Source organism: Aquarana catesbeiana, linkage group LG09 (assembly GCF_042186555.1).
Source record: "Aquarana catesbeiana isolate 2022-GZ linkage group LG09, ASM4218655v1, whole genome shotgun sequence".
Taxonomy (NCBI): Eukaryota; Metazoa; Chordata; class Amphibia; order Anura; family Ranidae; genus Aquarana; species Aquarana catesbeiana.
The window spans coordinates 286,759,036-286,777,975 of record NC_133332.1 but is presented as its reverse complement, the minus strand read 5'-3'; the positions used below and the strand labels follow the sequence as shown (position 1 = coordinate 286,777,975).

The window sequence follows — 18,940 nt, the reverse complement described above, 5'->3', positions numbered from 1 at the left end:
TGTCAGTCCTACCCAATTTTCTTCTGCTAAACTACTCAGCCTTTGTCTTCATCTCCAAATCATAGGTGCTAACTGACTTTTCCTAAGAAAAGAACTAAGGGGTTGATTTACTGAAACTAGAGAGTGCAAAATCTGGTGCAGCTGTGCATAGAAATCAGCTTCCAGTTTTTTTTGGCAAAGCTTAATTGAAGGAGCTGAAATTAGAAGCGGATTGGCCACCATGTACAGCTGCAATGGATTTGGCACTCTCCAGTTTTAGTAAATCAACCCCCAAGAGAACTAAATAGATTCACAGGAAGTGTGCACAGGGCACAAGACAGTCCTGACACGATCTGACAAGATCTACATCTTCAAAACAGATGTAACTAAACACTTTCAGTGGCATACTTATCAGACCAAAATTAAGCAAAAAAAAAAATCATTATTAAGCCTTACTTAGATTTTAAAAAAATATAAAAGACAGAAAAAAAAGGAAAAAGCGATGACTTGGTGGATTCAAGTTGGGCTTTAAGCTGCAATGTGGGAGCCAATTAGTGAACTGCTGTTGATAAAGTTTTTTTATTTGATCTTCTCTAAAAAAAATGATATATCTCTGCAGCAAGCATAATAGCTTTCTTTATAGCAAATCCTATGCCAGTGTTTGGAACTTTGGTGTTGAGATATCTCTACTATAGATCTATAAGTGGTTTGTGGATGATTAGTCACACATAGGCCTCTGATTTACTAAACTAAGTCCAAAAAATGTTCACATTCACAAGAAGGTACTTGTATGTGTTTATAGAAAACAAAGTCATGTGCATTTGTCTGTTGATATAATGTCAGAGTCGGCACAAAGTCAAAAAATAACAGATCTGAGTGTTCCTGAAGGGTTATTGCTAGCCGTTGAAGCAGCTAAGACATTTATTAGGAGCCATAGCAGAGGTATCCTGTACTACATACAAAAAGATTAGGGGAAGAAGGAACAACGTTGTTTCTGGGGTGGTAATGGTTGTTATTTAGATTTTTTGAATTGTCAATTTTTCATTTTGTGATTAGCAATCTTTTTTAATGACAATATTGCTTGAATAAACTATATAACCTTTTCACTCAGGAAGTAACCACTTTTCTAGGGTGAAGCCTTTTTCTTCTTCCCCTAATTTTTTTGTATGTTGTTGGTTTGGTACATGGAACTACACCTAATGTGTGTATGGGGCCACCAGACGATTCTATTGCTCTAATGTTACAAATATTATTGGTATCCTGTACTACTCAGCAAATTAAGCTAAATAATGTAAAACAGAATAAATGTTGGGACAGCAATAACTAACTAAAATGTAAATTTGTTTTTTTTGCTTATCAAAAAGACAAATAACACTTCTGTGCTACACAGATCATAGATTACATTAAACCACATCAAATATAACACCCCCAAAATGTTTTAAAAATATACACTTTAGGATTTAGGTACATTTTTAATGCCACATCAATCGAATAGTGAACTAAGCCTAAACTCTTCTCAAATGTCAAAAAAAAACTTAGTTTAACTTGCCAGCAGCTAAATATCAGCAGGAGAAACTAAGCCTAATTTTGTACTTAAACACCCACATTAACATAGGAATCTAATCAATGCATCAGTTGCAAAATAGGCTTGCAATATTTTTTGCTCATGCTTTTTGCCTAGGATATTGAAGTCCTAACAGTTTAGTGAATCAAGTTTGCTGAAAAAATGTTAGCAAATTAAATTTGGTCAAAATGATATGGTCATTTTACCCTTTAGAGGGCTGGGTTCATACTGTGCCCCTGCTATTATATAAATATGTACTGTAAATGTATATGAATGGCTGTAAAAAAATAAGGTTGTCACCAGCAACAAGTACCACTAACTGGTTGTGAGTACTAAAGCAATAACATCTTACCTCACCATCTGTGCTAATATTATTTTGAGATTAATATGTGCATATACTGTATAATATACATAGAGTATTATGAGGTTATCTCTCAGGAGATAAATACTGGGCAGCAAAGATCATTTTTTAATGATATGTATTTAATTACACTATACAGTTTATAGGATATCTAAGGCACTCCAAATACTCCACACCAAACATTGCAAATTATCTGTTGCGAACATTAGGCAAGTTTACTATTAATTATGTCTTTAAATAGAATGCACGGTCTTCTGTCTTTAGAGTGTGGAAAAGTTGGCTACAGCATTACAAAAAGAAGATATCCCTTTGTCACTTTGGTTGTGAAAGGCAAAAAGGGTCCTTGCCAGCCATTGACAAGCTAGCCTCAGAAAAATTCACATCTACATGTATCTTTAAATGCCTTATTTGCAATAATGTCTGTCTGTATTTGTTTATTAGGAAACTGATGGAAATGTGAACTAAAAAATGGAAGGGTGAAAGATTCAATTTGCATGCGTGTTTGATTATGTAACTATATTAAATAAGCAAAGGTGTTTTACAATGTGTACTCACTGTATAATTATAAATAATTTATAATATATAAGCATCACTCCTTATGCTTGGTGCTAAACAGTGATACTACTTATCCTTGCCTAATCCTCTTTTACTTCACCTATTCCAGGTATGGTTTCAAAATGCACGAGCCAAATTTAGACGGAATCTTCTGAGACAAGAAAATAATGGAGTAGACAAAACATCAGATTCCACTCTTCAAGTTGGGACTCCATCAGGACCAGCCTCTGAAATTTCCAATGCTTCTATGAGCCCCGCCACTACCCCAACTACATTAACAGACTTGACTAACCCTACAATGCCAACTGTGACATCTGTACTGACTTCGGTACCTGGTAGCTTGGACGTGCATGAGTCTCGAAGTCCTCCACAAACAACACTCACAAATCTCTTCTGATGACTCTTCAAATGTTCATTAAACAACAAAAAAGAGATTATTTTTAGTCAATTTCCAAGTGTATTTTAATAGAGACTTTGTTCAATGAATAAATTACATTTTTTGGGGAACATTCTCAGAGAAGAGTTCATTGTGCTGGTGTTTTGATAAACTGAAGAATTGGTTGAAAGATGTATCTGCAACACAACATTTGTGTACCTGTACAGTTTTGTGGACTAAAAATAAGGGAAAGAACCATTAATTTAAGTTGGCTGAATCTTCTGTATTCTCAAAGACTGTTATGTGCCTTATATACTGTCTTATCAACATACATTTTCTCTCTGTATATTTATGACCAGAACTAAATTGTTACAAGTTTGTTACTTTTCAAATAGTCCTAAAAAGTTTCTTTGCTTAGACTTTTTCTGGCAGAATTTTGGAGCGAGTAATGTAAAATGTGAGCATTCATAGATAATTTGGTGGTTTCTGTCCATCACAACATTTGCACTGGTAACTACATCCAGACAAGTTTACTGGGCTTACCAGTAACCTTGGGCTAAAGAGACTTTCCACAGGGATCTTAAAATTGTCTAGTGTGATATATAACCTCTTTAGATTTTGAGAATGCTAATATATTGATATCTTAAACCATGCATACCTCCCAAATGTACATATTTTGGTGGACAACAGCCTCAGCTTTATGACCCATGAAGAAGCAGGACTTAGTGTAAGTGGTTGGAGTTTCACCTGAACAGGGGCAGGAATAGGAAAACCTGTATGGTACTTACATGTTCCAGTTCTACATTTTAGGATGTTGGGAGGTGTGAGAGTGGTATAACCCTGTCTACTCTAGTCCATAAAGTAATTATCTTTCCATTTAGGATTAGGAATTAAAGAAATTGGCTAACTGGAAATAAGTATTAAATACAATGCACAATGTTTGACTAGCATTTAAACAAACAGTTAAGTTTTTGAGAGTAAAAGGTTCACCTACCACTGTTTGAACTACTCTTAATTTGTTTTAAATCTCATATACTATACTGTTCACTGTGAAAACTAGTTTACAACTGGTGAGAAACAAGGATTTCTAAAGTCATTAAAATTTTGTTCATGAGATTAGTTGTCTCTGCCACAACAGTCACCAGAATTCAGTATTAACATTTACAGACCTTTTTATTGAAGGACTAAAAGACAAACCACATACTGTACGTACATGGTTTTACAGTGCTGCACCCATAATCTAAATAAGTTATACACACCCACTATAAGCCAACCAGAACCAACTCCACTAATAAGCCCACATGTACTCTTACAGCAAGGATCTCCAGAAAAATCAGTACACATTAAAGCGGGGGTCCACCTATCTATCGTTTTTTTTTTTTGGAGTTCATTCACAAACTTTTCTTCTCATGATTATCTACTCACATGTTCTGTGTAATAAGTCCGCCTGTGTCCGATTTCGTTGTAAAGAATAACTTATAAAATTCACTGAAGGCGGTTTCCATCTTCATTGTGGGCATTTGAAGCCCACAAGCATGTATTTCCTGGATGCGGTGGATGCGGTGAATGCTGTGCTCCCAGCATTCACTGAGATGTTGTGATGACGCTGTTGCACAATGCATGCTGGGAAGCCTGAGACTAGCTCCCAGGGGACTGTGGGAGGTCTGGGAGAGGCTAGAAACATGCCTACTCCCATGGGAGGAAAACCAGGAAGTGCTAAGAAGATTAGAAAAAAAAGGTAATTACGGCGATTTAAATTTTTTTACACAGCATGTCAGCATCTAGGCAAGGAAGAGAATGCATAGAGATAATGTTCAAAATTTGGGTGGAACCCCGCTTTAATGAATCATTCTTCTAGACTCTGTGGCTCAACTAGAATACAAAGAAGGCCATGATACTATCATCTGGCGTTGTTTCAATCAAATTATTTAAAACTGTATATAACCCATATACACATTTAATATATTGCAGCGTACCTGTTCCTTAAATGTGGTGGCTGCATTCATTTTTTGTCAGGCCGTTTTTTGCTTTATTTTTACCTGGTGATTCTGCAAATAAAACACTTCCTGTCCTAGAGTGGCTCCACTCACTCCATTGTATCAATGGAGAAGCTATGGGCTGCTCTCCTGATTTGGACTACAAACATCTCTTCTTCTCTTCTTCTCCATTACATGGAGGGTAGTGGAATTTGTAGTTTACAGAAGATAGCTTAGAAAAATGATAACATTGTTTGTCATTTCAGCTCAATTCAGGTTACAGGGACACTTGACTTCTGGCAGGATAACAGGTATTTTCTGAACTTGCTTTCTTAGCCTGCAAAATAAAACGAATGCAGCTGCCACATTTACAGACTATATGAATTTTTTGTTCTAGGGTTTGATATCCTTTAAATCAAAATATACAGTACATGCCACATGAAATAGGGGGGTTTGAATGTCCAACGAGTTCTTAAAAAAACATTGACACAAAATTGCACTTGACTGTTTCATAGCCATTTTAAGAGTGGATTGTAGAGTCCTTGCACTGATGAGAATCACCATGCTCGCATCATTTTAAGTCTTAAATATACTGATAAGATTGGATGTAAATACAAATGAAGCTCACCCTTATGCAGATGAGGAAATTCAGAAAGGCACATTCTAGCACTCCTAGGTTTTAATATATTTTGTTCAGTGCCACACCTGCCTGAAACACTTTGGAATAAGTTACAGGCCAGCCCTGACTCTGAGAGAGTCGCCAGAAGTATTTAGAAATAATGCCCTTTATAACTAAACTCATTCTTAGCTAGTGTTTATTAATACCATTGGTAAAGCCAATTCGAAACAACCATCCTTGTATAAACTTATGGCCTGTGTGTAATCTTTTTGTAAAGTTTTGTTTGGTCTCTGAAAAAAGGTATAAAGCAGGAAAATAATTATACTAATAAACAAAGGCTGCTTCTTTTATTATGTGTTGGGCCCATTCCATTTTTTAGCACAGTGGTACTATGAGCTGGCTCTCTTGTCTGTGTTGAATTATTTTCTCCATCAGTTTCACCTTACCAGTGAAGGGTCGTTGGAGTTGTATATTAACATCAGCAGTAGCCAAGACTTAAGTATAGCTGCTTTAGCATATTGTGACAAATTTCCCCTATTTGTAATGTTGGATAAGGTCAGAACAATTCTGAGATGTTGTTGCATCTTTTGGATGGATACTTTTACCTCAACAATGCTTAATTTTTAAGATAGAATGAATGTTTGCCTTTTTGTTCTTGTTTAATACAGAAACATTAGTGTTCTTGATATGAAGAATAAATTTTGGCCGTGACATGAGTAATTGTTGTATACAGGTTGAATGACATTTTTTTTCTTTTTTTACTTTTTGATATTTTTAATTTTTTTTACTGATTTATATGCAGTGCAAATTTACGCATCTGTAGGTACTGGTCCAATAAAAACAATAGGCTGCATTTGGATCAGTCAAAAAAAAGAATGCTGAAGAGTAGGGCTGGGAAAATTAAAGATGAATTCCTCGATCGTTAATTTTTTTAATCGATCAAAATTCTTTTGATCGGTACTCACCTCTCCACCGGCTTCCGGGTCTTCAGGGAGTTCCGCCGGAGATCCGGTGACGTCACGGACCTCGACGTCACTGGACTCCTCTCCCTTCCCCAAGTGCCTCCGTCTGCTAACGAAGGGAAGGGGGGAGGAGTCCGGTGACATCAATGTCCGTGAAATCATAAATTGAGGAAGACAGATCCTAACGATTTGATTGATCTCACTGGTCAAAATATAAAATAATATAAACATCTATGTAAATCCTGGACTTGGCTATGAAAATCAACATATCTGAGGGATTTCCTGGCTGTAAGTCAGTTTGACGATGAACTGACATTGATTGGTTATCCAGCAATCAAGAAACATTTATGAGGTTTCATAAATGTTTTTTTTTTCCAAAGAGCTGACACTTTGCTGTCTCAGCAGGTTATGGATGTCTCTGGCTCTCCATCGGTCCCCCTGATGCACAATGGTGCTATTTAAATAGACTGTAGGGTGACGCCGTAGCCCCGCCCCGCTGAGGAAGTTCCGATTGAACATAACACGTACGGGGGAGGAGCTACGCATGACATCAGCTAAAAGTATTTGGATCTGTATTTGCGTTATTAATCGAAATTAGTTGATTAATCTATTTTAAAAAATCGATTAATCAAACACGAAAATTTTAATCAGTAACAGCCCTACTGAAGTGACATTTAGGCATCTATGTACAAGAGGCCTTAGTATATGCAAAATGCTTAGCATTAAGTCATGCACTTGTAGCTGTGCCATATTTATAAATGCACACTCTCATGCTGGCTCAGCATTCTGTCCCACTGGTGTGTGTACCTTGCTAAACTATGACTGGACTGAGATAAAACACACCATTAACAAGTGGTTTGTTGTTTTGGCTGTACCAAACTGTAATCAAGTGCTCAGGTCTGAGAAACACTGACAAAATGGGTAACCATGTTACACCTCAAGTCAATAGAAGGTCTCATCACAGTAGTCATTTAGGTTCTCATTTGACATATAAAACACATTTTACATTAAAACTGTAATAGGGGTACAAAGGATGGTCCCATTTAAACTTGCATACCAGTTGGGTCCCTCTCTACCAGTTTGAAAAATGTACATAATATTTAGCACAGTGCCATTCCATTCACAGTTACTTTATTAAGGTAAACATTTGCTGGCTATTTGAAGTAAAAGGTAAGAATAATAAAAAGAAAAGGAATAAAGTGGGCTTGCTCCCCATATAACATGCAGTTCATTTGCATATTTCTTGTTGTTCTGCAAAGAACCTTGCCTTTTTCTTTCCTACATTCCCTATTTCTATACAATCACTTAAAAAAATATAAAAATCTTGAGTTCAAAATAATTTCCCAAGGATGTGTAATTTTTTTTTCTGTGTTTTACAAAATATGTAATTCAGAACACTTCAAAATGGCTGTTTTTTCTGTCTTTTGAAGGCACTATAAAGACAATCTATGGCACACTCTATCAGGAAATAGAGTAGAGATACAAAACAATACTCAGAAGGCCTCAAACATATAAAATGTTCACTTCAGGACATAAAATTCATAATCCAAATCTATGATTTGGAAATCGTTATCTATGTACAGTATAACCCTTATTGGGAAGCCATTGCTGCTTAAAGTTAATGTTAATTTTAGGTTAAGCACATGTGAGCAGCAACAATCCCCCCCCCCCCGATTCTTTAAGGTTAAAGCAGAAATTTAGGACCAGGGGTTACAACAATGGCAATTGGGAATGCACTGTACCCAAAAGGTAACTGGATCCTACTCCAGATCATGACTCGTTCATAAAAATACATACTTTGCCTTCACCAGCACAAGATGGAATAAATTCCTTTTTGCTTGTAAAACAACACAGAGCTCCTGAAAAAAAAAAGTGAAACCAGAGCCAAACTCTGTAAAATCACTCTGTAGTATTTATTCCAGATAGCTGGTTTCCACAGACACAGTCCCCACCTTAGGCCTCTTGACGTGTTTCACCTCAATTGGGCTTAATTGTAGAGGTAGGGGGGGCCAAGGCTGGAGTTTTTTTTTATATCTGCCAAGTTGTTACACAATCAAGTACAAGCAAATCACACAACATGCTCCAATCTAAGGCTGGGGACTGTGTCTGTGGAAATCAGCTACCTGGAATAACTATAGTGTAATTTTTTAGCGCTCGGCTCTGTTTTCACTTTTTTTGCAGGATGGGCAGAGGGAGCAAGCACCTGCTGCCTATGGAGGACCCAAGGAGTAGTTGAACAGGACCTTAAATGGTGCCGTTTCTTTGAGGGATTTCTACACAGAGCCCCTACAGGCAAGGTTTTACAAGTTTACATTGAAAATATGACATACCGCCGAATGATATAGTGCAGTTTCTCACGTCTCAAGTGACACACAAAAAACACAAACCTATGTATATATATATATATATATATATATATATATATATATATATATATGTATATAAATATATATGCAATCTTCCATCTTTAAGGTGACAGGGAAAATAATTGTGTGTATCAATAGTACATTTTATAAGATCCTTAACTCTTTACCTGTTGATCCTGCTAGCATGTAGGGATGGGCTGAATGGACCCCTGTTTGGTTCGCACCAGAACTTTCGAACACCATGAAAGTTCGGACCCGAATAACGAACTCTATTAAAGTGAATAGGACCCGAACATCAAAAATCAAAAGTGCCCCCTAAGCCAACTGTTATTTGCCACCTGTCTTATACTTCAAATAACTATTTAGAATTAGTATAAAGCTGACACGATTGGATGTCATAGCCACACAAGGCATGCTGGTACTGAAGTGGTAAAAGCTGAAAGAGACACCTTTTCTGCTTGAAATAAGTACTAACAGAACCAATTGATAAAAAAGTGGGGCAAAATATCATACTAGAATTTTGTTCCTAGGTGTAGGATCTGGAGTCCAGAATTATGAGTACTAAGCACACCAATTAGCCAATAAAAATGCAATGGCAGCCTCAATTAGAAACCAACCAAAAAGGCACTTGGCAGGCAGGACAGCAGTCTGGAACCTTTGATTATATACAGGAAAGTATGGTGATGACATATGGGGGCAGCCCTGTCGCTCTAGGAAAGGCCTATGTCGGCTATGCAGAAATCTAGCTTTGCTGCTACAAGTACATCCAAATAAATTTTAATTATACAGTATCTAAAGCCAATTTTTTTTTTTTCGATAAAGTGGTATCAGGTCCACCCTGCCACATTTCATTTTAACGGCTGTCTGTCTTGGAGATTTACTAGTAACCATTGGAATTGGACTATAAGCAACAGAAAATCCAAATGTTGCCATCAGAACAGGAACAGAGGGGAAATACTCCAGTGGGGACCAATTTTTCAAGTGACAGCTCCATTCTCTGCTAGGATTGAAGAGAACCCCCCACTATTTCCAGGAATGAGGATTATGGGGTTCACTCCCCTTCCTTTATCTGTCACCATTGGTTCTTGGTGAGTGACAAAACACTTTCACGTGTGGATTATCCCCGTGTAAGCCTTGACTGGCATTAACTCAAAACTTCCAGTGGGCTTAGTCCTCCTGTTCCCAATGGTGAATAGAGTGGTAGGGCAGTGAAAGGAAGGTAAGTATAATATACCACAGGACTGGTTTTGCAGTTACTTTTTTGCAGGTTCCCTTTAACTCTTAACTCACCTCCTAATGAGAGTCTAACACTGAACTCGCTAACCATTTCCTGAAATAAGCCTTTTGTTTGCCAACATTCTCCTACATACTCATCCCGTCCTGCACCTGCAGCCTCTTCTTCGATAGTAAGCAGTCGTATACTGAAATTTGCAGTGTGGGTCCCACACCAGAAGAAACCACTATGACCTTTGGGTTATTATAGGTCAGGGTTAGGATAACATTGCTCGAGTTAAGGGTTGGTTAGTCTTTTTTTTTTAGGTATGATCAGGTCCGGACTTACCTTGACTGGGCTCAAGCCCATGGGGTGGGGCCCCGGGTCCCACCCATTTCGAAAGCCGCCAAAAGCCGCCGAAAGCCGCCGGGATACACAGGACATCCAGCTCTGTATCTCAGCGGTGCCATTTTTAAACTGAAAGGCTGCAATGACAAGGCAGCAATGACACTGGAGCAAGGCTACACTGACAAGTCTGCAAATGACACTGGGGCCAGGCTACACTGACACTGACAAGGCTACACTGAAACTGACAATGCTGCAGATGGACACTGATAAGGTTGCATTGATGGGCATTTAAATGTAAGTTTTTTTCCATAAACTTCCCTCCTAAAAGTTTTATTCCTTAAAATTCCCTCCTAAACTTGGGGTGCGTGTTATACGCCGGTGCGTGTTATACGCTGATAAATACTGTAATTATCATTTTATCCATTTTTATTGCTTTTATTAATTGTGGACCCAGGACGAATACCAGTACAGTATCCCCCACTTATACACTTATATATTATCTACTTTTGTGAGTAGCCATTTGGCTGTTTTGTCTTGTCAAATTAAACCAAAGTTCTTTAATACTGCACTGAGTCTGGCGCACCTTGTCATTTTCTATTTCTGTTTTATAGAGCTGTGCATATGTATAGAAGGTAGGGCCCGAAAGTGACTCAAGCCCAGGGGCCCCCACCACCCTAAGTCCTGCCCTGGGTATGATACATTTAACCTTGAGAAATTGTACTGTTGTTTTTTGGTTATAAAGCTCAAGTTAACTAGTAACAAATCCCCCATTAGCCATGCTGAGTACATTTTAAATGAAACCTTTCTCTTTTTCATTACATACCTTTCAGGAGTTAAGCAAATATAGAAAAGCTTTGATGGTTGGATTTCAGGAGTGGGCTTTCTTAGGCAGACTGCATTTGCATACGTTTTGCCCACAGGTGATGCCGAGCTTCTGAAAGAATTAAAATTCATTGAATAAAAGGGGCAGGGTCACAGAGAGTAGGGCTGGGGAGAAAAGGGCCAGATGATGTGGAAACTGAAGCAAAACAATTTTGTTAAGCCATTGTGAAGTGAGCTCACTGTAGTAAATCTCACCCTAAGTTACTAAGGGAAAGAATGTGTTATTTAAATCACTAAGGTAAAAGCAACATCAACAGTAGGAAAATGTCTCCTCAGGTTATAATCCTTTGTGTTTGAATCCACTGAGATATGGCTGAATCACCCAAGAACATGAAGGATCAAGGCAGCAAACAGTGCAAATAATGTGAGAGAACAAGGAGGAAGAATCACAATGCATGTTAGTAAATGGTAATAAAAAGGTTAATCGTGGATTAATGAATGTGCTAAAGAACCATTGACATTGAAATTATATATGGGTGACTCCAATAAAATCTATTTTCCTACACAAGTAAAGCAGTTCAATTATATTGCATGCCTTTTCTTCCATCCAGAAGATATTAGAAAATGAGCTATAATAACAGGAAATTAACCACAATTTACTGCATGCAACCTATCAAAAAAATATAGAGTCAAAGAAGAGTGCACCATTTCCAGCTTCCAGGGGCTCCCCTCATATACTGGAATCAGGACAAGGTTCCTCCACACATGGCTTGGTATAATCCAGTGGCGGCCCGTCCATACGGAGTGCAGGGACGCCACCCCCCTTATCCATGCACCCAGCCCCTAATTTACATGCAGGGCGCCAGACGTATAGATTCTAATGGGAGGTTTTTTTTTTAGAAGCACATGATTAGAGCCGGAGGTTCTAATTGGCTTCAAAAAAGGGTGGGCTCCGGGCACAGAACACTGCACCCTGAGCTCACCCAGTTGTGTGACAATAGTGAATGAATATTCCCTATCGTCTTCCTGCTTTTCCTCCCTGGCTCAGGAAACGGGTCCTGAGATCCGATTGACCGGGAGGAGGAGGAGACGCAGGGGAAGCCATGCCGCCATGAAGCCAAGGGAGGAGAATACACAGAGGCCCACCGCCCGCCGCCTGGAGGAAGCCCGTGACCTAGATGGGGTAAGTGTGGGGACAGATCAATCGTTCGACTGGTGGGGGGGATGCGGGAGACCCGACGGATTGCCGCCGCCCCCTAAAATATAACACCAGCTGCCACTGGTATAATACAAAGGAAAAGCTGCACCCCAAAGATGTCTTCACAGGCAAAACTTTAACTGGTCTACTTTAATCAAGTTTAACCACTTCAGGCCCAGAAGATTTTACCCCATTCCTGTCCAAAACACTTTTTACAATTTGGCACTGTGTCGTTTTAACTGACAATTGCGCGGTCATGCAATGCTGTACTCAAACAAAATTTACGTCCTTTTTTCCTCACAAATAGAGCTTTATTTTGGTGGTATTTGATCACGTCTGTGGTTTTTATTTTTTGCGCTATAAACAAAAAAAGAGTGACAATTTTGAAAAAAAAAAAACCAATATATTTTACTTTTTGCTATAATAAATATCCCCCATTTAAAAAAAACAAAATAAATTTCTTCATCAGTTTAGGCCAATATATATTCTTCTACATAATTTTGGTAAAAAAAAAAATCGCAATAAGCATATATTGATTGGTTTGTACAAAAGTTATAGCGTCTACAGACTATGGGAAAGATTTATGACATTTTTATGACATTTTTTTTTAACTAGTAATGGCGGTGATGTGCGATTTTTAGCGGTGTTGTGACATTGCGACGGACAGATTGGACATTTTTGACACATTTTTGGGACCATTGACAATTATACAGCGATCAGTGCTATAAAAATGCCCTGATTACTGTTTAAATGTCACTGGCAGGGAAGGGGTTAACACTAGGGGGCAATCAAGGGGTTAAATGTGTGTTCTCTCAGTGTGTTCTAACTGTATGCAGATAGGATTGAGTAAGAGAGGAGACATATCGCTGTTCCTACTTACTAGGAACTAACTACATGTCTCCTCTCCTCTGACAGCACAGTTCCCGTGCTGGCACTCGTGCACACGATCGCGTGTGGCCGGCGGTGATCGCGACCGCCAGCTACCCGGATGGGGTCCCCAGCACGCGCTCTCTGGTAGCCGAAAAGGGGAAGGCCGTACCCATACGGGATTTCGCCCAGGAGAGTCATTCTGCCACTGTATATCTCCATGAGCCGGTCGGGAACTGATTAAGCACATGGTCCTGCCCCCAGTATTATCTCTGGGAAGGTTTGGAGAAGACAATAAAATAAGTATAATGTGCTAATTTCACTTGTTGGAATTAATCTGAAATTCATCTCCTTGCTGTTCCTTGTGAGGCACAATTCTCTTAAAACTGTGCCAGGCATTACCATTAGCTTAGTCTAACCACAGAGGAAAATTGAAGAATTTCTGATATTTTTCATTCTTACAGTTAACGGCATTACGTTTAAGCGCGTTAACAGAATAAGTAATCAGTGTGTAACTGTAACTTGCAGTTTACTAAATAGGTGAAATGATTGCAGCAACAATGGTAAACAAGTTCAGGATGGAAAAACATGCATAAACTGTAGAATAATGAAAGTTGCACTAACATATGAAAGCTACACAAACATGGACTTCTCACAGAAACTCAATCAGGGTAACATGTGGCTACATAGCATACTCTAGGGCAGGGGTCTCAAACTGGCGGCCCTCCAGCTGTTGCGAAACTACAAGTCCCATCATGTCTCTGCCTGTGGGAGTCATTCTTGTAACTGTCAGCCTTGCAATGCCTCATGGGACTTGTAGTTTCGCAACAACTGGAGGGCCGCCAGTTTGAGACCCCTGCTCTAGGGTCAAGCAAAGACCTGCTACTTTAATAAGGAGAAACCAGCAGGAATATCATCCTCATCTATGCTTCACTACTTGGTGAGTAATTTCTTTTTTTTGTTGTCAAATTTGAGACATCAGTACTATAATCTTGTTTTTTTTTTACCTATTCGCACATCATACCTAAAATATTAAAAAAGAAACAAATAAAGGTTCAAACAAATGAAAAGTGCATTAGCATGCAATGTATCACCCAGTCCTTAGCGCTTCAGCTCTTCATTTGGACAGACAGGGTTTAAATGAGTTTACAGTAGACATGTGCACAGCCAAAAATTCATTCATTTTCGTTTTAGTTTCATTAGTTTATTATTTTTTTCAATTTTTCGGGTCATTCGTTATGATCGCGATTCGTAAATTCGTTCATTCGTAAATGCGTTCATTCGTACATTCGTAAATTCGAACATTCGTTCATTCGTACATTCGTTCATTCGTACATTTGTACATTTTTACATTTGTACATTCGTAAATTCGGACATTCGTAAATTCGTAAAATCGTACATTTGTAAATTAGAAAATTCAGAAATATGTAAATTCGAAGTTTGAAAATCCAAAAACCCGAAAATTCAAAAATCTGAAATAGTAACTAACTATTAAATTATAGGTATTGTAATTTCCTTTCAAATTTGACTGTCAGTGAACGTAACAAATACGAATTTATCCGAAGTTACGAATTATCCAAAACAAATGCTGCATCTAAACAAATGGAACGGAACAAATTAATAATAAATAATAATATTAAAATGTTATTATTATTATTATTGTTATTTATTATTATTAATTCATTACGTTCCATTCCGTTTTTTCGGATCATTCATAACTTCAGATTAATTTGTATGTGTTACGTTCACTAACAGCCAAATTTGAAAGGAAATGACAATAACTATAATTTAAAAGTTACTAGTAATTACTAATAGTTAAATTATTATTAGTTAACTATTATTTCAGATTTCCGAATTTTCGATGTACGAATGTACGAATGTACATTCGTAAATTGCGAATGTGCGAATGTACGAATGCCCGAATTTCCGAATGTCCAATTTTATCGAATTTACGAATATTCGGAAAAATTCATTAAACGGGTTTTCGTTAATTCGGATATTCCCGGATTAACGAATTTGTCGAAATTTGTTAAAAAACCAATTTGGAAGGAAACGAATTGGCTAGTTTACAGCTGATAAGGAGATCTCTCAGCACAGACATGGTTAATTATTGTAAATATAACTTCACACCACCTTCCTTAACATTACATAGAAGTAGAAAGATAGGTAGGATTTTTAACCAAATAAAAAGCACATTAAAGGTAAACAGACATTTTAAAATAGTTAAGCTGTTATATAAAATATAAAGTAGTTGTTATCCCAATTTAGCTGCAAAATGGAAATACAGCCTTATGTATGCAGGACACATGAACATAGACATGTTCAATAAGTAGTGGACAGCCCTGGAGGTTGCAGGAATAAAATCTAATTATCATTGTCAGCTCCTATAATTCTCTCCTGGTAGGTTTTTTTTGATTCTTTAAAGAGCTGTAATATTTGCTAAAAATGTTAAACATTGACAAGATATAATTGTTTATGCCATTATCACCCACAATCTGTAGCTTAATGCCTCCTTGCATTATTTGCTTGTTCCAACGAATATTGATCTATATCCCCTATTCGGCAGCTAGCAGCTGACAATCTGCAGCTACCTTTTAAACCAGGCTGTCAGTGACAGCTTCAGTTCCTACTAACGACTGGGAACCATTAAGAGTGGATCCTGACCTTGTACTCACTATGTCACCTACGACATAGTTATCATATGCAGACTGGAGATTCATTTAAAAAAATAAACCTTCAGCCTGAAAACACCACCGTAGCCTGAAGGTGGCATTGTGCCTGTGTTTGATACTGTAATTGTCAGATTACAATTACAGTATAAAAAAAGTATTTACATTTTTGTCCATTTGTCAGTGAATGATAAAAAACACAGCCGTTTTCTTTAATTAAACAATTAAAGGACTTAAATGTCCATAAAAGGTAGAACTATTTAGTTAGGCATATTAGTCATATAGTTATAATCAAGTTAGCCAAAGCATGCTGCTGGGCATTTATGCTTTAACGATCTCTGGGCACAAATGGGTAAACAAAGCAAGCGGAGGCCCTTTATAGTAATCTTTGATTTAAACAACATCTCCTAAAGGACACTTTTCCAGCGAGAAACTTCAACACTCCCTAAGCTTATTTACTGTAGCATTATGAAACATGCTGACCTTCTTACTAAAGTAAAATCAATATTCCTGCATAAATACGCAAATAAGGGCATCTTACATTACTCTGTCTCTCCTGATATGCATACTTGTCCTGGGTTAGTGACTCAGAAATAACTTAAGCCAGAGGGTCAACAGCCAGAAAATGAACATTTTCAGAAGGAGTTCATCAATGGCAGCCCCTGTATTTATCTTAGCAATTGTTTTCCCTAAAGTGATATTAAAGGCTTTTTTTAAAAAAAATTCCATTCTCACCTGCTCTGTGCAGTGGTTTGTCCAGATCCTCCTCTTCTTGGGTCCCTGACTGGTGCTCTTGGCCCCTCGCTCCTGCCGAGTGCCCCCACAGCAAGCAGCTTGCAATGGGGGCACCCAGGCAGACTTGTTCCTGAGCCGCAGCTCTGTGTGTCTATACACACACACAGCCTTGGCTTTGCCCCACCCCCTCTCTCCTCATTGGCTCACTGTCCAATGGCTCTCGCTGCTGTCTCAGCCAATGAGGTGGGAGTGTCCCCAGAGAGCTGAGGTTCTTGTGCACATTGCTGGATCAAGATGGGGCTCTGGTAATTGCTAGGGGGAGCTGCTGCACAGAGGAGGTTTTTTTTACCTTCATGCATGAATGCATGAAGGTAAAAAACCTGGTGTTTTTAGAACCACTTTAAAGCGGCGCCAAGCTACTTTATTTTACCATAACTACCACATCTGGACAGACTTAATTCCTTTCTTCTTTTACTACATCCATTAGGACTTTAAATAGGACTAGTATGTAAGTTGTACCCCTGTGGATAAAAAAAAAAGCTTTATACTTTCTACAACAACAATACAACAGATTTATTAGGAGCAGATCAAACAAAAATAGAGCAGTTTACACCAGCAACCTAGAAAGGTCCATCGAGTCCAACCTATGTGTGTGATTATATGTCAGTATTACATTGTATAGCCTTGTATGTTGCGGTCGTTCAGGTGCTTATCTAATAGTTGAACTGTTGAACAGTTTCAAATGCAGGTTTAAAATTGGAAACAATCAACAGGTTGGTTCATAAGGGCAAATCTACATTTTCATTCCAGAGCTGATATGTATGTAATAAAGATAAACATGACAAGTAAAGGCTGACTTCATCCTTCCTGTAAAGCATATCAGTGAAATAAAATCTGTGCATTTTGTTGATCTTACAGTATTCTCTCATGCTTGCGTTGGCTGTTGAAATATTTTTTGCATTCATTAGGGAATATTCATATGTGGTTTGTTGCTATGGGAGATTAGTAGACAACAGTCTCATTGGAATAGTCTCCTAACTGTACATAATTCATTCCACGGACACAGCTGTGCTCTACAGAATCTCCTTAATGTAGTAGTATTTAGTAGTAGTATCTGCCTTCATTTGTGCTTTTTTATATTTGCCAGGAGTTCAACTTTAAAGCTGAATTCCAGGAATGCAACAGCTTTGTAAAAAGTGAGTTAAATCCAAGGTGCTGCATTGCATCTCAGGGCTTATCTCTATTATTTATATTTGACATGATTATTACTTTACTGGAGACACATTCCAGGATCTGAGAGGAGAGAAACACACATACACAGCGGCTATGTCTGCCCTTCCTCTCTGCTGGGCATTCACAGAAGCCTTTGTATTTTGTGAATGTGTTCACATAATATCAAGGCATCTGTGACTGGGCAGGAGAGAGGAAGGGTGGGCATAGCACCTGCAGCGACTCTTCTGTTCAAAATGCAGAGCTCAGAAGTATCAGTGATAGCTGTGTTATGGGAGTGCTATAAAGCTGTCAGATATAAATATTAAAGCTAATCCCAGGAGGTGGTATGCACCTCACTGGATTACTTTTTTAGGCTTTCTTACTTTTATTATCACCTGGCGATATAGTCAGTAAGTCTATTGTTTTTCAAAAGAGCATGCTCTCCTTCAGATGTAGCCGTTAGAGGGTTGAGACAAACTATTTACCACTGGCATGGGTGTTTACAATAATCAGCTTTTATTTATGTAAAACCTTTATTTGAAAAGAAAAAAAATAACTTTTGTTGTAACTGCTTATAAAGTGTTAGCTGGAATTTGGCTTCAATTTGTTGGTATCTAAACCTGCTAGTACATCTAATGCCGCGTACACACGAGCGGACATTACGGCGGACTTTGCCCGGCGGACTTTTCGATGTACTTTCCGACGGACTTTCTGAATGAACGGACTTGCCTACACACAATCCACCAAAGTCCGTCGAATTCGTATGTGATGACGTACGACCGGACTAAAACAAGGAAGTTCATAGCCAGTAGCCAATAGCTGCCCTAGCATGGCTTTTTATCCGTCGAACTAGCATACAGACGGCAGACTTTTCGACTGGACTCGATTTCAACGGATAAATTTTAAACAAGTTTCAAATCTAAGTCCGTCCAACTTTTGAGAAAACAAAGTCCGCTGGAGCCCACACACATCGAATTGTCCGACGAAATCCAGTCCGCCGGGCAAAGTCCGCCGTAATGTTCGCTCGTGTGTACGCGGCATAACACTCCCCTCTCCTCTGACTGATAAAGATGCTGTCCAAAGGTGACCCATGTACTCATTCATCCTGAGTGGGGACA

The 18,940-nt window shown here is 38.3% G+C and overlaps 1 protein-coding gene across 2 annotated transcripts in view; it reads left to right on the top strand.

Moving 5' to 3' along the window:
- The window catches only part of LHX2 (LIM homeobox 2), a 53,661-nt gene extending 47,383 nt beyond the window's left edge, over window positions 1-6,278 (top strand). The window contains exon 5 of one of the 2 annotated variants that reach the window (XM_073600369.1): window positions 2,569-6,278. In XM_073600369.1, coding sequence (XP_073456470.1) covers window positions 2,569-2,856 — 288 coding nt within the window. In that variant the 3' untranslated portion in view covers window positions 2,857-6,278. The remainder of the gene's footprint in view (window positions 1-2,568) is intronic. The other variant, XM_073600370.1, reaches the window with a different exon arrangement.
- Window positions 6,279-18,940: the final 12,662 nt, after the last annotated feature.